The 18494-nt window shown below is 61.1% G+C and overlaps 1 protein-coding gene across 4 annotated transcripts; it reads left to right on the top strand.

The window, feature by feature from the left end:
- The first annotated feature begins 373 nt into the window (after positions 1-373).
- Positions 374-12613, top strand: SCARF2 (scavenger receptor class F member 2). 4 transcript variants are annotated; one of them, XM_087423757.1, is made up of 11 exons: positions 374-634; positions 5943-6001; positions 6096-6197; positions 6410-6929; positions 7039-7257; positions 7399-7527; positions 8085-8188; positions 8268-8385; positions 8597-8727; positions 9914-10066; positions 10900-12613. In XM_087423757.1, exons 1-11 carry the CDS (start codon positions 471-473, stop codon positions 11784-11786), a joined length of 2586 nt encoding a protein of 861 aa, XP_087279883.1. In that variant the 5' UTR covers positions 374-470; the 3' UTR covers positions 11787-12613. The 4 variants fall into 4 exon arrangements, with proteins under 4 accessions (XP_087279883.1, XP_087279882.1, XP_087279884.1 ...); XM_087423756.1 differs by having other exon boundaries at positions 8567-8727; XM_087423755.1 differs by having other exon boundaries at positions 456-634; positions 8612-8727.
- The last annotated feature ends 5881 nt before the right edge of the window (positions 12614-18494 follow it).

Here is an 18494-nt window from a genome sequence, read left to right as displayed (position 1 = left end):
AGGGGGTCCTTGGTGCGTCACGCCGTTGTCCCCCATCCGCCTTCCCGACCCGGGCCCGTCCGCACAGTGAGCGCGCAGAGGCGGCTTCTCCGGTGGGTGTCTGGGGAAGGGAGGAAAAGGCGCGGGGACCGGGGATTCCTCGGGCGGGCCCCGTAGCCCGTCCCTCCTCCAACTCTCGGCTGTTCTCCAAGTTCGCTCCCAAGTTTGCGAGCGGCCGCGTGGGGGCGGGGGCTGCGCGGAGGGGTGGCGGCACGGCCGGAGGGTGGGGTCTGGCGCGCGGGGCGGGCGCTGCCGCCTGGCCGGCCGCGGCTGGCCCGGGATCAGGGAGCCGATGTGGAATTTCCTGCCCGGCCCGGCGCCCCTCCTGCCGCCCCCCGCCCGGCCGCGCACTCCGCTTCCGGCCGCTCTCGCTGCGGCCGCACCCGCGCCCGCGCCCGCCCCGCGCCCGCCCCGCGCCTGCCCCGCTCCGCATGGAGGGCGCAGGGCCCTGGGGGGCCGGGCCGGCGCGCCGCCGGGGAGCCGAGGGGCCGCCGCCGCCGCCGCCGCTGCTGCTGCTGCTGCTCTGGCTGCTGCCCGGCCCCGCGGCGCCCCAGGAGCTGAACCCGCGCGGCCGCAACGTGTGCCGCGCGCCCGGGTAGGAGCCCGGCCTGGCTTGGGGAGGGGGCGGCGGGGGGACGCTCGGGGCCGGGGGGGTGCGTCTAGCGTCGGTGAGGTGCGCCCGAGACCTCCCTACGCCAAACGCGCGGGCCCCTTCGGCCGCCCTCGCAGACGCCGGCTCCGCTCCAGGCCGAGCCTGGGCGCCGGGCCACGACGGTGCATCCAAAGATACCTCGGACGAGAAGTCTGCTGAGGAGAGAACGGGGTGCAGTGGGCGCCCCGAGGGCTGACACGCGGTGTCCGAGATTTCAGACCTAGTAAAGGGGACCCTTGGGCCGGGTTGTGAAGGCCATAAGGAGAAGTCCGAGAGGGAATTCCAAGCAGATGGAATGGCATGTGCAAACGCCCCGGCAGGAGTGTGGCTGGAGTCAGGATAGAGGGAGGGTGAGGGTCGAGGGAAGATGGAACGGCGCTGCTGAGAGGAGGGAGCCGGGGAGGTCTTGAGGAAGGTGAGACTCGGAAGGACAGATTTGAGTCTTAGAAAGAGTGGGCGCGGGTGGGAGGAAGATGGTGATGGAGGTGGGCACCAAGGAGCCTGTGCTCAGAGTGGACCAGAAGCGGGAATCGAAAGGACAATGACGTGCACCGGGATCAGAAGGATGTGGAATTCGCGGGTGGGGATACTGGGTGCGCGGAGGGGCCGCACAGAGGTGGGGCGCCACGAGGAGAGAGCTGGGGAACCTAGTGGGGGACAAGCAGGGGACAGGCCCTGCCGGAGGGCAGCGGGCCCAGGACCTTGCGCGGAGGGTGAAGAGCAGAGGACAGGACGCCCGGAGTGGGCGCAGGGGTGGGAGGACCTGATCTGCTCGTCGGAGGTGACGGCGAAATCAAGGGCATCTCCGTGCAGGGGCAAGGAGCCGGCTGTGGGCGCGCCTTGGGGCTGTGGGGGGGCGCCGCGCGGGTAGGAAGCTGGAGAGGCGGCCGCGGGGCTCTGGGCTGGGTCCCGTTGGGGCGCCCTGGGCCGCAGGGCCGGGGGAGGCCGCGTCCGGGGGCACGGCGGTCGTTGCAGGCAAGGGGCTGAGGGGGCCGCGCGGGGTTTCCGAGCTCGGATCCCGAGGCGCGCAGACCCCTCCCCGCTTCAAGCCCCGCCTCCGGGGCGGGGGCCGGCCTGGCCCGCCATCTGCTTCTCATCGACGCCGCCACCGCCGCCTCCCGGGCCTCCCCGGCCCCAAGAATGCAGCGGCGGTGGCGGGCGGGGCGTGCCTGGAGAGGGGGAGGGCGCACTCGCTGCCCAGCCCTGTCTGTCCGCCTCAGCCCTCCTTCCCCATGGGGGTCCGTGCTGGGGGATCCGGTGGCAGGCTGGTGCTGTCGGGAGCCTGCTCCCATTTCCCTCGCCCGGAGATCTCCCCATGAGGCGGCCTATTACACTAGCCAAGAGCCCGGGTTTGGGTTACAGATCCTGGAACCACCTCTCTCCACCTATGTGGACCCAAGCAAGCTGCTTAACCTCTCTGGACCTGTCTCCCCCTGTCAAACAGGGTTGGTGGTGCTCCCGACCTCATGGAGTGGAGGGGGATGACTGCAATCATGTATGGAGCTGGTTAACAGGAAGGTCAGCTACTGTGGGCACTACTCACTCCAGGTCTGGGCCATCTCTTTTATCTCCCCAAGGCCAGGCCTGGCAAGGCTCCCTCAGGTGGCTCCCTTCCCCGGGAGGCAGGAGGACTAGACTGCTGTGTGTCCAGCCTGCGGCTGGTGCAGTGATACAGCAGCAGACACAAACGCCCCTGCCCCCAAGGTGGAGGGGACTTAGAGCAAGTCCTCTGACGTCCAGCAAGTGCTGGGGAGGAGGTGTTGAGTTGGGGAGTGCTGTTTCCCTTCAGGTGATCCGGGGAGCAGAGGCCCACAGGAGAGGAGGTGGAGCCCTGGGGTGTCCCAGCCAAGGCCCTGAGTGCAAAGGGCCTTGATGGACATGGGGGCTGGGCAGAGCCAGGGGGCGGGGGAGGAGGGTAGAGGCCAGAGAGTAAGGGTGGACAGGCCACAGGGGGTCTGTCCACACTTGTGAGGACTTGAGCTTTTTGCCTGAGGGCCGTGGGAACCCCTGGTGGCTTTGCACAGAGGACAGGTGGGATCTGACCAGGGTTGGCTGCCAGGTGGCAGATGAACTGGCAGATGAACTGAAGTGGCAGATGAACTGGGGGGTAGGAGGGCAGAAAGCAGGGTCAGTTAACTGGGGGTAGGAGGGCAGAAAGCAGGGTCAGTTAGGAGAAGCCAGAGAGAGCGAGGGTGGCTCTCACAAGGCTGGGGCAGGGCAGGGAACACGTGGCCCATCCCATCCTTGATCCAGTTTGGAATGTGGAGCCGGCGTGTTTCTTTTTTTCTTTTTGTGAGGAAGATCGGTCCTGAGCTAACATCTGCCAACCTTCCTCTTTTTTGCTGAGGAAGACTGGCCCTGGGCTAACATCCATGCCCATCTTCCTCTACTTTATATGGGATGCCGCCACAGCATGGCTTGACAAGTGGTGTGTCCCTGCGCTCCCGGGATCCGAACCGGCGAACCCCCGCAGCAGAGTGCACGCACTTAACCGCTTGCGCCACCAGGCTGGCCCCAGAGCCAGCATGTTTCTGATGGATCTGGTATGCGCTGTGAGAGCAGAATACAGGCTGCCTCCAGGGTTTCAGCCTCCCAGCCTGGAAGGACAAGGCTTACCTGAGGTGGGGAAGACTCAAGGTCGGGGGAGGCTAGGAGTTCAGTTTTGAGCGGGGAGGGCCCCGCTGGAGAGCTCCACAGCATTGTCCGTGTCTTGATGGGACCCAGAGAGCTTCCTGAAGGAGCTAGTGTGGACAGAGGAGAGGAAAAGAGAGACCCAAGGAGAGGATCAGAAACCAGTGGAGGGATGTCCAGGGGGGCAGGAGGGGAGCCAGGCAGGTATGGGGTCCCAGGTAGTATGGGGGCAGAGTAGCCTCCTGGCAGGATTGGGGAGAGAATGGGGCCGGACATTGGCACAGTAAACAAGCAGTGTTCTCTGGGAGCTTTGCTGCAGTGGCGTGGGCAGGTTCAAGATCACGGTTTAAATCATGGCAGCTTTGTTTGCAATAACAGTGAACCATAGAGGGGGCAGCCTGCAGGACGGCCTGCTTGCTGAGGGGCCTGGGCCCAGCCCGTGGCCTGGCACCACAGGGTCTTGCCAACTTAGAGCTGGAGTGCAGGGAGTGGCCTCCGCACCAGGCCGTCTTTCTCCTCATCTCACTTTTGTATGATCTCAGGAGAAGGGGCTTGCCACCTCAGCCCGGCCTTGTCTGCCAGCCCTTTCCAGAAGGAAAGGTGGCTGTCCCACAGGGTCGTCCTCCTATTCTTGGTGATCCCTCATGTGTTCCGTCCTGCTGAGAGATGTTAGTTCTGCTAGGGTGGGGCCAGGGTGCCGGCCATGCTGGAGGAACCAGGTGAACTCAGAGGCTTCCTGGAGCCTGCTCAGCATGGGCTGGTGAGCAGACTACAGCCTTGGCTGAGCTCTTAGTTCATGCTAAACGCTTCACACGACTTCATTCTCTTAATCCTTCTGCCAAACCCATGGGCCCCATTCAACAGATAAGGAGACTGAAGCCCAGAGAGGTTAAGTTCCATGCCCAGCTCACATAGCAAGTGGCAGACCCAGGCATCAAATCTAGCTTAGTGTGGCCCTAAAACCAGGCTCTTAACCACAGAACCATTGGCCAGGGCGGAATGTGGTCAGTGCTTCCAAGGCCATCCCAGCAGGCCATCTGGCAAAGCTGCCTGCAGGAGGGACACCTGCAGAGGCTCTCTACCCACGGACCTGGGTTCAGAAAAGGCAGGAGGGTGATGGGCCAGCAGACCTGGGTCTACCTGCAGACCGGCATCTAGGAGCCCTGGGCAGGGCTGGGTGGGTGGAGACAGTGGAGGGGGGACAGGAAAAGCTAGGCCTGCTTTGTGTTGCTGTGTCTGCTTTCCAGTTTTATTTGTGGAAAATAAGCTGGGCCCATTGCCTGCAGTTTGGGATTTTATGGGTCGTGTTCCACAGGTCCCACATCTTTGGCCTGAGGGAGAAGCAAGCCCTTTCGGTGGGGTGGGGCACTGGGGAATGGTTGGGGGGCATCTTCTGAGGGGCATGAAGTGAGGCAGCTGCAGCCTTTCCCTTCCCAGCCATTCCCACTCCACCAAGGTCCTCAGGCCCCCTCCCAGCCTCCTCCCACCGCCACATCCAGGTTCTAGGTTCAAATCCTTCTAAAGAAGCACACTCTTTTTCTCTAAAGTGTGAATGGCTGCTATGTGCCTTTAGGATTTGGGTGAAGTTCTCTTAGGTCTGATGGGATCCCAGGAAACTGCAGCTTGAGTGTCTGTTCCTTCTCAGCCTCCTCTGTCCCACAATGTGGGCACACCCCAGCTCAGCCCTCATGCACCCTCTCCAGTGGTTATGGCTTCACATGGGCAGGGCCTCCAAACCTTTGTGCCCACACATCCCATGAGCCCAGGGTTTTGGAGGCTGCACCACCCCGATATGCGACAGTTATAAATTATTTACCTCCTACTGAGGTAACATTGTTCACCTTTTAAAGCTAAATAAAGTTAAGTAAGATTTTATAAAAGTATAAATAGATGCTCTAATATCTCCTTCCTCCACCTCCTGTCTTGCCCCGGTGCTCTGGAGCCCTCACAGTCTTTCCTTACTCTCATGGAGGACTCCCCAGATGTGCCCTGCCCCTCCAGGAGACCCCTCCACCCAGTCGACACCTCACTGTGGCCTCACCCACCTCACTGAGAGGCTGCCCATCTGCCTTGGTGCTTACCCACAACTGGGCATCCAGGTGTGTCCGTCTGGCCCAGCCAGTCCTGGAGCTGTCCAGGTCATGTCACATCTAGATCACTGACACCCATCTGGCCCGGCCCCTACCCCCAGGGATGCCCTAGACCTCCATGCTTGAGCAGGTCCTGGAGGCCCAGGGACCTCTCCCCAGCCCCCCACCTCACTGCTGCCCATCCTGGGACGTGTGGGGTCTCTTCTCAGTGTCTAGTGGATGGGGAAGAAGGGCACAGAGGAGTTAGCGGGATGGGAAGGGGTGGCTAGACCCCTTGTAGAGGGGACTGAGAAATTCTTGGAGGTTAGATCTGTTGGTGGTCTGCCCTCTGTCGCTTCCCAGTGTCCGCTCCCCAAGGGCTGGCATTTGTGTCTTTCTCATTCACTGGGTATCTCCTGAACCTACCACAGTACCCAGTACAGAGTGGGCCCTCGGTAACCACCTCCTGAGGGCAGGGCGGAGGTTGCTGGGGAGCCCCAGTGAGGGCGGGGATTGGGGCTCAGGCTCAGGCGCCCTCTCTCTGCCTGCAGCTCCCAGGAGCCCACGTGCTGCACCGGCTGGAGGCAGCAGGGGGACGAGTGTGGGATCGGTGAGTGAGGCATCCTGGGGGCCTGGGCGGGGGCACCCAGGGGAAGGATGGGGGGCGCTGGACGCGTAGTAGCTCGAGCTCCTCTCGTCCGCAGCGGTGTGCGAAGGCAACTCCACGTGCTCGGAGAACGAGGTGTGCGTGCGGCCGGGCGAGTGCCGCTGCCGCCATGGCTACTTCGGTGCCAACTGCGACACCAGTGAGCGCGCATTCAGGCGGGCGCTGGGCAGTGGAGTGGGAGCCTAGAGAGATGGGCGGGGCCTGTGAGTGGGGCGGGGTTTGACCCGGGAACAGGATCCAGCTTGGGGGCGAGTCCCCAGAGGCGGGGGGTGAGACGCGGGCAGGTTCAGAGTGGGTCTGTGCTCCCTCGCGAGCGCCCGGGCTTCCCACTCTCTCCGCTCGCTCCTGCAGAGTGCCCGCGCCAGTTCTGGGGCCCCGACTGCAAGGAGCTGTGTATCTGCCACCCACACGGGCAGTGTGAGGATGTGACGGGCCAGTGTACGTGTCACGCGCGGCGCTGGGGCGCACGCTGCGAGCATGCGTGCCAGTGCCAGCACGGCGTGTGCCACCCGCGGAGCGGCGCGTGTCGCTGCGAACCTGGCTGGTGGGGCGCGCAGTGCGCCAGCGCGTGCTACTGCAGCGCCACGTCGCGCTGTGACCCACAGACGGGCGCATGCCTGTGCCACGCAGGCTGGTGGGGCCGCAGCTGCAATAATCAGTGCGCCTGCAACACGTCGCCGTGTGAGCAACAGAGCGGCCGCTGTCAGTGCCGTGAGCGCACGTTCGGCGCGCGCTGCGAGCGCTACTGTCAGTGCTTCCGCGGCCGCTGCCACCCTGTGGACGGCACGTGCGCCTGCGAGCCGGGCTACCGCGGCAAGTACTGCCGGGAGCCGTGCCCTGCCGGCTTCTACGGCCTGGGCTGCCGCCGCAGGTAAGCGCGGGCCCCCAGCCGGCGAGGAGGGAGGAAGAGGGGCGGGCCCCCGAAGGGGGCGGGGGTGAGGCGGCGCCGGGCCCCGCCTAGCTTCCCGCCCCTTCCCCAGATGCGGCCAGTGCAAGGGCCAGCAGCCCTGCACGGTGGCCGAGGGCCGCTGCCTGACGTGCGAGCCAGGCTGGAACGGCACCAAGTGCGACCAGCCGTGCGCCACCGGCTTCTACGGCGAGGGCTGCGGTCACCGCTGCCCGCCATGCCGCGACGGGCATGCCTGTAACCACGTCACCGGCAAGTGCACGCGCTGCAACGCGGGCTGGATTGGCGACCGGTGAGCAGCCCAGGCCCGAGTCAGCCCCAGACACGCAGCCCCCCAGCCCTGCCTCCGCCCAGATGCCTCCCGCGGAGGGCACTATGGGCTTTGGGTTCGTTTGCCCCCATTTCCGCGGATGCCCCTTCCCCGCGTTTCTAGGTGCGAGACCAAGTGCAGCAATGGCACTTACGGCGAGGACTGCGCATTCGTGTGCGCCGACTGCGGTAGCGGCCACTGCGACTTCCAGTCGGGGCGTTGCCTGTGCAGCCCCGGCGTCCACGGACCCCAGTGAGTGCCCGGGGACCCAAAGGGGTTGGGGGGTACGTACCCGACACAGGGCTTCCGCTAGACCCCAGGTGCTGCTGGCTAGGGCGTGACAACAGGCTCTTTGGGGCAGTTTCCTGCCCTGATGTGGAGCCGGGGCTCGGAGCGGGACCTGGCGACCCGTTCAGCCTGTGGTCAGTGGGCTCCTGAGGACTGCAAGGCTGAGGAGACCCCGAGCTGGTGTAGAGCGACCAGGGACCTCCACTTAGAGCCAAGGGCCTGGTCTGGTAACCCCTCTTCCCACTCACACGGAACTCAGCCCCAGAAATGGCACTGCCACCGGGTGGCCATGGATCCTGTCCCCTAGACCCCTTCCCGTGCACACATTCATTTCCAAGACATTGATCGCCCAGCCTGTGCCAGAAAGGGTGTGTGTGTGTGGGGGGGTGTTGGTTGCATCAGTCCTTAGAGAAGGGAGCTAGAGAAGCGGCTCCAGGACCGCCGCTGGCTGGCCACGGGGGCGAGGGTGGGAGGCGTCACCGAGGGCCACTGTGGCCCTCCCTGACTCCGCGACCCCGTAGCTGTAACCTGACGTGCCCGCCCGGGCTCCATGGCGTGGACTGTGCCCAGGCCTGCAGCTGCCACGAGGACTCGTGCGACCCTGTCACTGGTGCCTGCCGCCTGGGTGAGTGGGTGGGGGAGGCGTCCCTTTGGAGGCGGGGGTGGGGGTGCTTGCACCCGCGCTGACCCGGTGTCCCCCACAGAGACCAACCAGCGCAAGGGCGTGATGGGCGCGGGCGCGCTGCTTGCCCTGCTCCTCGGCCTGCTGCTCTCGCTGCTCGGCTGCTGCTGTGCTTGCCGCGGCAAGGACCCCGCGCGCCGGTGAGCCCCGACGCCGTCCCGCTCCCTACTGGGTTCAGACAGCAGCCTGTGTAGGGCGCCGCCCGCCCTGCCCCTGGCTCAGGCCCAGGCCCCGCCGCTGGGGCGCGGCCCTGCCTATCTTTAGCTCAGGCCTTGCCCTCCAGTGTTTTGGCTCTCGTCATGATCGGAACGCCCTCTCCAGGCCCCGCCCCGTCCCCGCCCCCTCATTCAGGCCCCGCCCCCTCAGGAAGCTCAAGTTTGGGAGGAAGAAGGCGCCCCAGCGACTGTGCGGGCGCTTCAGCCGCATCAGCATGAAGCTGCCCCGGATCCCGCTCCGCAGGCAGAAGCTGCCCAAGGTCGTAGGTAAGGATGCCAGCACGGGGTCTCTGGTGGAACACCTCCCTACGCAGGAGGCTCCTGGGGAATTGGTGGGAAGGGATCGGTGTAGGAAATGCGGGGCCTCGAATGTTGATATGGGTGGGCGTGGGGAGGTGCGACCAGAGGGAAGGAAAGGGGGGCTGCGGACTCGGGCGAGCCCGGGGAGGAAGGCAGGAGTCCTGGGTGTGCGGGCAGGTGTGGGGCGTGTATGGGAGGCGTGGGGTCCTGTCCCGGTGAATGTGAGTGATGGTATCTGGCTGTGGTGGGGGTGTGTGGACATCCAGGTCGGGCAGGCCCCCCACAGTCTGTTGGAGTACACTCTAAGTCCTGGTGGGGGCTGCAGGTGAACGCAGGGCATTTGTGCGTGGGAATACTCTGCCACAAGAAGACCCACCCCCTGCCGGGATCCCCGGCAGTGCCCTGAAGGTGGTCCGTCAGCCTCCCCACCCTACCGCAGGACTCCGGGTGGGGGGGGGGGGAGGTGCTGCTTCTCTCTGTCTACGCTGACCACTTGTTTCAGAAGATGAGGGGGAGGGGAAGACTCAGTCTCCTGGGAGGTAAACATTGAGACAGTTGAGAAAGGGCCTTGGCCCACTCAGCAGAGTGGAATCTGGACACAGGTGTAGGGGCTGGACCCTACATCTCATCTGTGAAAGGGCAACAGACCAGCCAGCCTCTGGGATTCCCCCCATTGTGGGGTCTCCAGCCGTGCAGGCCAGGCCTGGGGGTGCAGCCTGCTGCAATGGGCTGAGCCAAAGTGCAACCTTGCCACTGCACATATGGGCTGAAAAAATGCTCCAAGGCTCCCCGGGTCCCATGAGGCAGGGTCTGAAGCATGGCTTGGAGGCCCTGATGGCAGGTCCCAGCTAGATATTCTCTGGCCCTGTCTCTTTTCCAATACTTCAGCCCAACCTTTTTCAGTTCCCTGGCTTGCACGAGGTAGCCTTGCATCTTTGAGTATGCTATTCCCTCTTCTCTCTCTTTTCTCGGGTCACTGCTACCCGTCCTCTGGTCCTGGCCTAGTGTCACTCAGCCTGTTGAATTGCCTGTCCCATCCACAGTCTTAGGGTAGGGTTGGTGTTGGACACTCCATTTGTGGCAGGAGGGCTAGGGATGACACAGGTTGGGGCAGGGCGGGGCCCCTGGCAGCTGTGCCTCCCTTCTTCCCCAGTCGCCCATCACGACCTGGATAACACACTCAACTGCAGCTTCCTGGAGCCACCCTCGGGGCTGGAGCAGCCCTCGCCATCATGGTCCTCCCGGGCCTCGTTCTCCTCCTTTGACACCACTGATGAAGGCCCCGTGTACTGTGTACCCCATGAGGGTGAGTACCGCTCTGCTTGCACCTGGCTCCAGCCCAGTGAAATGTTCCAGCTTATAAGACCTATGTACTCTGGGGGACAGGCAGTATAGAGAGGAAGGGCATGGTGATGCTGTTAACAGGTTGGACATACAGCAGAGGCTGCAGAGTGGGGTTCTGTGTTGCCTGGCACCCAGCTGCGGTGGGATCTGGGGAGGTCGGTGGCTCTCCTGTCTCTCGCCACAGCCCAGGTTCACTTCTAGGAGAGACCAGGCAGAGAGAAGGTTCTGGGCCTGAGTAAGAGGTGGCAGAGGGGATAGGAGTGGGGGAGGGGGTCTGTAAAATATGGGGGCATACCTTCCCTTAAAGCCTTGGCCCACACACATCAGGAAGGAGCCTGATGGGCTGGGATTCTGGCCTCTCTCCTCCTCTGACCATCCCCCTAGGTGACCTTGGGCAGGTAACTAACCTCTGAGCCTTAGAAGCCTTATCTCCTAAAGAAGGATAATAATCTCCTTGGAGGTGTTCTGGGGTCAGATTTGATGATGGTGGCCCCCGAGGCTGGGGATGTGGTGGGGGAGGGGTGCGAGATGAGGCCGAGGTCGGGGCTCAGCTATGGAACTGCCCCTCAGCCCCTAGCACTCAGCCGCACGCTCTGGGGCTCTGAACTGTTTGTGGTTAGCGCTGTGTGGTTAATGCGCCGGGTATATCTGGATGGCAGGGCGACTGAGCACCAGCCTGGCCGGGAGGAGAGGGAAGAGAAGGAGGGGGGAAGGGAAGGCACGGGTTTGCCCCTGGATGCTGGACGGCCAGAGCTCTTTCCAGAGTTGGTGACCGCCCCGCTCTTCCCTTGTCAGAGGCGGCAACCGAGAGACGGGACTCGGAGGCCCCTGCCTCCCCTGCTGAGGCACTGGCGCCCTCGCCCGCGCCGGCGTCGGCGTCGGCTGAGGAGCTGACGCCCCTCCCTGCGTCCTCCGACAGCGAGCGGTCGGCGTCGAGCGTGGAGGGGCCTGGCGGGGCGCTGTATGCGCGCGTGGCCCGGCCGGCCCGGGCCCGGGGCGAGGCTGGAGGCCTGTCGCTTTCGCCATCGCCTGAGCGCAGGAAGCCGCCACCACCCGACCCCGCCACCAAGCCCAAGGTGTCTTGGATCCACGGAAAGCACGGCGCCGCCGCCGCTGCCCGTGCGCCCTCGCCGCCACCTCCAGGTCTCGAGGCCGCGCCCAGCCCCAGCAAGAGGAAACGGACGCCCAGCGACACGTCGGCGCGGCCGGAGGAGCCCGGCAGCCCCCGGGCCCGAGACCTAATGCCACGGCCCCCGGGGCTTGCCGAGGGGCCAGCCGTCGCCGTACCCTCGCCGCCCCGGGCTCGGGCGCGAGGCCGCGGCCCTGGCCTCCCAGAGCCCACGGACGCTGGCGGTGCCCCGCGCAGCGCCCCCGAAGCCGCCTCCCTGCTGGCCGCGGAGCTGCGGGACAAGACTCGCAGCCTGGGCCGCGCCGAGGGGCCCCCGGGCGCGCAGAGTCCCCGAGAGAAGCCGGCGCCGCCGCAGAAGGCCAAGCGCTCGGTGCTGCCCGCGTCACCAGCCCGCGCGCCCCTCGCGTCCGAGGCCCCGGGGCCCGAGAAGGCGGCGGCCGGCGCGCCCGTGCCGGACACCCCCCGGAAGAAGACCCCCATCCAGAAGCCCCCGCGCAAGAAGAGCCGGGAAGCGGCGGGCGAGCTGGGCAGGGCGGGCGCGCCCACCCTGTAGCAGGCGGCGACCCCGCGGTGCCCGCAGCTTCCCCCGGCTTAGCAGCGCTGCTTGCCACCCCGCGTCCCGCGCCCGCCCGGCGTCTCCCGCGGCGGCCTCCCGGGGCCCGAGGCCAGGAGCGGCCTGGCGGAGGCTGCGTCTCCGTGGCTCAGGCTCCAGCGGCGGCTCCTTGATTGGAGCTCGGCGCTTCGGCGGGAAGGCGCCATCCCCTTGGTCGAGGCCTGACAGGCGCTTAGCTGGCGACTCCCTTCCCACTGACCGAGTTACGGAGGGCTCCGACCAGCCCAGCTCTCAAAGGCCGAGGACGGGAGGGTTCTGCCACGTGACCATCTCTTACCCGCCAAGAGTGCACTTGGCTGGGGCTGCCTTCTCATTGGCTGAGACCAGAGGCACTTCTGCCCCGGCTGCCTCTCATTGGCCAGGGCCTGGCGCCTCTGGCTGGAGGCTCTTTTCCTTGGTAGCCCGAGGCTACTTCTACTGGCCTCACTCCGGGGCATCCGGTTGACCGGAGCCTGGGGAGGAGGGCTGGTCTCTGCTCCTCAGGGGGCTCAGCGCTCCCGGGTTCCGCCCATCCGCTCCCTTCCCCTCCCTGCGCCCCCAGCCCCAGCCTCCCTGCGCCCTGGCCCCTCAGCTGTCGAGCTGGTTTTGATGGCCTCCCACCGCCTCACACGCCGTGAGAATCCAAGGGGCGACTCCAGTGGCCTGAGGAGACATATTTATAGCCCCCGGCAGGGCTGCTCCCACCCCATCCGGGTGCCCCAGGGTCGGCTCCTCCCGGCAGGGGCTTGGCCAAAGCTTTCTTAATAAAGTGCCTTCTTTCGTCCTGTGCTCTGACTGCTTCTTATCTGCTGGGCCTCAAACAAGGATGCCCTTCCCAAGAAATTGCATGTGACCTCTTCCAGCCTGCACTCACGCCCCAGGACCCTCGGCCTGAGTGGAGCCTGGGAGCCCAGGTGTGGGTCTCCGGGGACCCTGGAAGTGGGTTGTGTCCATCTGCCCATCATTCATTTGTTTATCAAGTTTATTGGGCACCCACCTTGGCCCACCCCTTCCTGGGTGTCCACCAGTGGCCGCCTGGATGAAGAATGGGCTGGAACAAGGGTGGAGTGCCTTGGCTACAAGGAGCCAGTGCGTGGGGCTGCTTCTGACCTGTGCTTTCCCCAGTAGCCACTGCTCTTACACTTGGGGGCTCTGAGCTGTTTAGTGTGGCTGGGGCGGGTCAGAAGCTGGGGCCAGGGGGCAGTGGGCCACAGGCACAGCCTCCAGCTGGGCCTCATCTGGCACAAACAAGGCGGTCTGGCAGTGCACAGAGCCCCGCTATCCGCCTCAATGGGTTCCTTGTCCTATGCCGGAAACTCACCCGCCCACCCCGCCTGTCCACGGGAGGGAGAGGAAGGGGAGCGTGCCTGGCCCACAGTCCTGGCTGGCCTTGCAGGCAGCACCCTGCTGCCTGGCCTCAGCCAGCGCCCCTTCTGGCCTCGCCTTCTATCCGTGACCATTTGTCCCCCCGGGGTCTTCACTGCTTCATGCCCTTGGGCAGGCCTCTCACACGACCTTCCTGAGCTACAGAGCCTTATCTTTCTGTTGTGCCCACTGTCCTCCATCCTCCCATCTCCCTGTCTCTGCCTGGAGGGCCTCTTTTCCATCTTTTGATGCCCAGCTCTTTCCATCAGAAGATTCTGCCAAGATTCTCCAATCATTTCCCCACCTCCACCCTGCAGCCCCCAACACAGCATCAGGCTGACCAATGCTGGCAGCTCAGGGATCTCAGCTGGCAAGTGTGTCACCCTCTGGCTGGATACCACATTGAGGTCAACTTCGGTGACCCGTACAGGGGCTCAGCCACCTAAGTGGAGATGGCGTCACGCCACAGGCAGCACATCTGGCGTGGGCTGCATGGGCATAGTCCCTGCATCGGGCCTGGTCAGACAGCACGTGGAATGTAGGCTCCCTGTCTCCGGGGCACGCTGCTGCCTTCAGGCCAGCTGGGCACTGTCCCAGCTGTCGCCCTGCGGCTGGCTAGCCTCTGATCCATTCGGGCACCAGGCCCTGCTGGCTGCTGGAGTTGAGAACACAGGCTTAAAGTCAGCCAGGAGGGGCAGATGCCCAGCTGAGCCCAGCAAGCGCAGGGCAGTGACTGAGGATGGTGGCGGAGGGCAGTGCAGTGGTTCAGCCCACAGTCTTGCTGTGCCCCTCCCCACAGCACCACCACATTCCACACTGCTGCTCCCTGACCCCCCCAACACCTGGCTCTAGCTCTTCTCCCCCCCAGCTTGGATCAGCATAGTGTGGGGAGACCAGAGTGGTCACATTGACTGGGCCTTTCCCGTGGCCCCTCCTCCCCCTGCCCTGGGAGCCTCACATTCGCCTAAGACTCTGACCTTCAGGATCCCCTCTGTGTGGGTGCCTCAGGGAGCAGGGGCGCTTTCCGAACTTCTGGCAGCCAGGCTGAGAAGCCTCCTAGGATGATCTGCCTGGGGAGGCAGCTGCTGGGACCCTTCCACAAGCCCCCTGCCTCATACCCGCTCCCTCCCCACCCCCTCAGGCCTGCAGCAGTGCCAGCTCCCAGTGCAGGCGCCACAAAAGGGAACCGAGGCTGCTGGAACCTCCGTTGCCATGGGGACGGGGACCACAGGACCCACATCTGGTAGCGATTGAGGAGGAAAAATTATGAGTCGTGGAAAACGCAAATATTTTCTGTAGCACAGAGCACAAAGGAGCGGGAGGAATGTGGGACTAGAGAAGGCCTGAACCCGGCCAGGTTTCAAATGGGGGACAGCACACATCACACAGAAAGACAGCTACACACACACACAACCACACACACACAGAAACGCTGAGAGAATCACCCTACAACACACACTCCATTAGACCTACAGAAACGTGGAGAGACTCACCCACGACAACATGCACACCACCAGATGCACAGAAACACCGAGACAGACACACACGCTCAACACGGACCCACGCACACAACCAGACCCAAGAGACACTCAGCTGCCAGGACACACACAGTCTACTAGACAGAAACAAACACTCCCTCCCCAACACAAACACACAGTTCACCACCCACAGAAACACACCTGTGACACCACATGTATGCACCAAAAGAACCATAGAAACACCGAGAGAGACACACGCATTGCAGCAAACAGACATGTTCAGTCAGCCCACAGGAACATAGGGAAGCACAATTACCCGCAAGACACACCAGATCCAGCCGACGCACAGAAACAGAAAAAAACAGACTCATTACCAGCAGACACAAGAAAACCGAGACAGACACTCGCTGCAACGCACACACCCATGCACCAGGGGCCACAAAGGACCCACAAAACAGACACAACCCTGTATGGGAACAAAAACATACACCACCAACTTACAGCTAGAGAGACACAGACCCTGCAACACACACACACACCGCTGGAACCCCAGAAGCACTGAGAGGCCCTCACTGTGTGTCACATACACCCTCCACCAGAGACCCCCAGATGGATCCACACTGAGACACATACACACATGCCACCAGACAAACAGAAATTCGGTGACACACAACCTGCCACCCACACACACACTCCACCAGATCCACAGAAACATTGAGACACATACCTTACAAACACACACACATCATCCGACACACAGAAACACAGAGACAGACACACCAAGAAACACACACATCCCACAGCAAACAAATACAGGGACTGAGAGAGCCTGCAACAGCCACGCATAGCCCAGCAGACCTGACTACATGCTGCGGCCGGCCCTCACTCTAAAAGACACACACACACATCCCCCCCACACACACACTCCACTAGAAACACAGATACGAGTCCTGAACGCACCCTGCACGTGCAGGTACATGGAGCACCGAGGCAGACACACAGAGTGGACACTCACAAGCCACCGAACATGCAGAAGCACTGAGTCAGACAGCCAATATGGAAATCTGTGTGAGCCTGGTGCTCTGGAACAGCACGGTGGGCGAGAACGCCGATTCTGTGTGCTGAGAATCGGCTGACCTGAAAGGACCGCTCTGCCCACACTTAGGCCGAGACCCCCTCCTTGCTCATTACCCCCTTGTTTACCAAGCCCTGCCTTTCCTTGCAGACGTTCCTCACGAGCGAACTTTCTTCTTATTGCTGTAGCCTGAATACAATCATCTCCCTAACTGTGGGCTGCATTTCCCCCAACGGTTCAGATGCCCCGATTTGGCGTGGATTGAACATTGCCTTCAGATCCCCATTCACTCCCTCCAGGTAATGGGCCTCTTGGAGCCCTTGGGTGCCACTCCTGACTGGCAGTTGGGGGCGCCACGGGGCGTCCTACTCTGGTCCTGTGCTCTGGGCTCCTGTCCCTTGGTAGCATGGTAAGAACTTGATTACTTATTTTTTTTAGTTGAAGCATAATTGACATATAGCATTATATTAGTTTCAGGTGTACAACATAATGATTCAATATTTGTATATATAGCAAAATGATCACCACTATAAGTGTAGTTAACATCCGTCACCACACAGTTACAGAAAAATTTTTTTCCTCATGATGAGAACTTTTAAGATCTACTCCTTTAGCGACTTTCAGATATACAATAGAGTACTATTAACTATAGTCATCATGTTGTGCATTACCTACCTCCCCAGAACTCATCTATTTTATAACTGGAAGTTTGTAACTTTTGACCACTTCCACCCATTTTGCCACCATCCCCACCCTCCGCCCACCTCGGGCAATCACCAGTCTGTTTTCTGTATCTATAAGCTTGGTTTGTTTTTGTTTGTTTTGTTTTTTTAATTCCACATATTAGTAAGATCATACAGTGTTTGTCTTTCTCTGTCTGACTTATTTCTCTTAGCATAATGCTCTCAAGCTCTGTCCATGTTGTTGAAAATGGCAAGATTTAATTCTTTTTTGTGGCTGATTAGTGTTCCATAGTATATATATAGCACAACTTATCTTTTTTTTTTTTTTTTGTGAGGAACATCAGCCCTGAGCTAACATCCATGCTAATCATCCTCCTTTTGCTGAGGTAGACCGGCTCTGAGCTAACATCTATTGCCAATCCTCCTCCTTTTTTTCCCCCAAAGCCCCAGTAGATAGTTGTATGTCATAGCTGCACATCCTTCTAGTATGTGGGACGCGGCCTCAGCATGGCCGGAGAAGCGGTGCATTGGTGTGCGCCCAGGATCCAAACCTGGGCTGCCAGTAGCGGAGCGCGCACACTTAACCACTAAGCCACAGGGCCGGCCCGATAGCACAATTTCTTTATCCAATCATCCATCAGTGGACACCTAGGTTGCTTCCATATCTCGGCTATTGTAAATAATGCTGCAATGAACATGAGGGTACATACATCTTTCAAATTAGTGTTTTTCTTTTCTTTGGATAAATACCCAGAAGTGGAATTGCTGGATCATATGGTACTTGTATTCTTAATTTTTTGAGGACCCTCCTCAAGGTTTTCCATGAGGAGGTTTTCCATAGTGGCTGCTGATTTTGTTTCTTTTTGAGGACTTGATTTCTGGTGCCTGGTTCTTTTGGTTTCCTGACTGATCTTGTCTCTGTTGGGTGAGTGACAACAGAATATGTGGTTTGTTAGTCTTTTCTATTTGTGTGTCCATTTATCTGTTTTGAGCTTAAATCGAGAGTTTGTACCTGCTGGGAAGATGGCTTGGAGATGTGACCAATAGATGGAAAGACTCGTGCTGTCTTGAAAGTTTTCTTAGGATCAGTTGGAGAGGCTATGATATGAACAGGTAAGTGAGCAGGTGCTTGTGACATACCCAACAGTTGGTACGCTGTGGCGAGGCTCACCTCTATGCTTGGCAATGCCTCCTGAGAGGGCAGGGTTACAGGGTAGGGTTAGGAGAGCAGAGGTCTGGGAGCAGACAGCAAGAGTGGAAAGACAGCAAGAGTGGAAAGACATCTGCAGAGGTCAGGGCCACATGGAGGAGGAGGGCTAGTGGGAGAGTAAGAGGGAGTCTGGGTGGAGGAAACATCTGATGGGGGTACCGTGGGGCAGGGACCGTGGATGATTGCACCTGGGGTCGTCATCAGCAACAGTCCATCTTCAGGTGAGGGCAATGTCAGATGAGTCCAGCTGCAGGCTGAGGGCACCTGCTTTTGTCAAGAAGTTGGTCAGTTTCACAATTGCTAATATGTGGAAACAACCCAAACGTCCACTGATGGATGAGTGGATAAGCAAACTGTGGTATATCCACACAATAGAATACTATTCAGCCTTAAAAAGGAAGGAAATTCTGACAAACACTACAACGTGGATGAACCTTGAGGACACTGTTAAGTGAAATAAGCCACTCACAAAAGGACAGATACTGTGTGAGTCCACTTTTTTTTTTTGGTGAGGAAGATTCTCCCTGAGCTAACATCTGTGCCAGTCTTCCTCTATGTTGTAAGTGGGACACTGCCACAGCATGGCTTGACAAGCAGTGTGTAGGTCTACGCCTGGGATCCGAACCCATGAACCCCAGGCTGCCGAAGCAGAGCACGAGAACTTAACCACTACACCACCAGGCTGGCCCTGTGATTCCAGTTTTATGAGGGACCTAGAATCGTTAAATTTATAGAAACAGAAAGTAGAATGGTGGTTACCAGGGGCTGGGGGTAGGGGTGAATGAAAGGTTATTGTTTAATGGGGACAAAGTTTCAGTTTTACAAGATGAAAAGAGTTATGGGGATGAGTGGTGGTGA

Source organism: Ceratotherium simum, chromosome 35, assembly GCF_057802395.1.
Source record: "Ceratotherium simum simum isolate JZ-2026a chromosome 35, ASM5780239v1, whole genome shotgun sequence".
NCBI lineage: Eukaryota > Metazoa > Chordata > Mammalia > Perissodactyla > Rhinocerotidae > Ceratotherium > Ceratotherium simum.
This window is presented reverse-complemented; position numbering and strand designations above follow the sequence as displayed.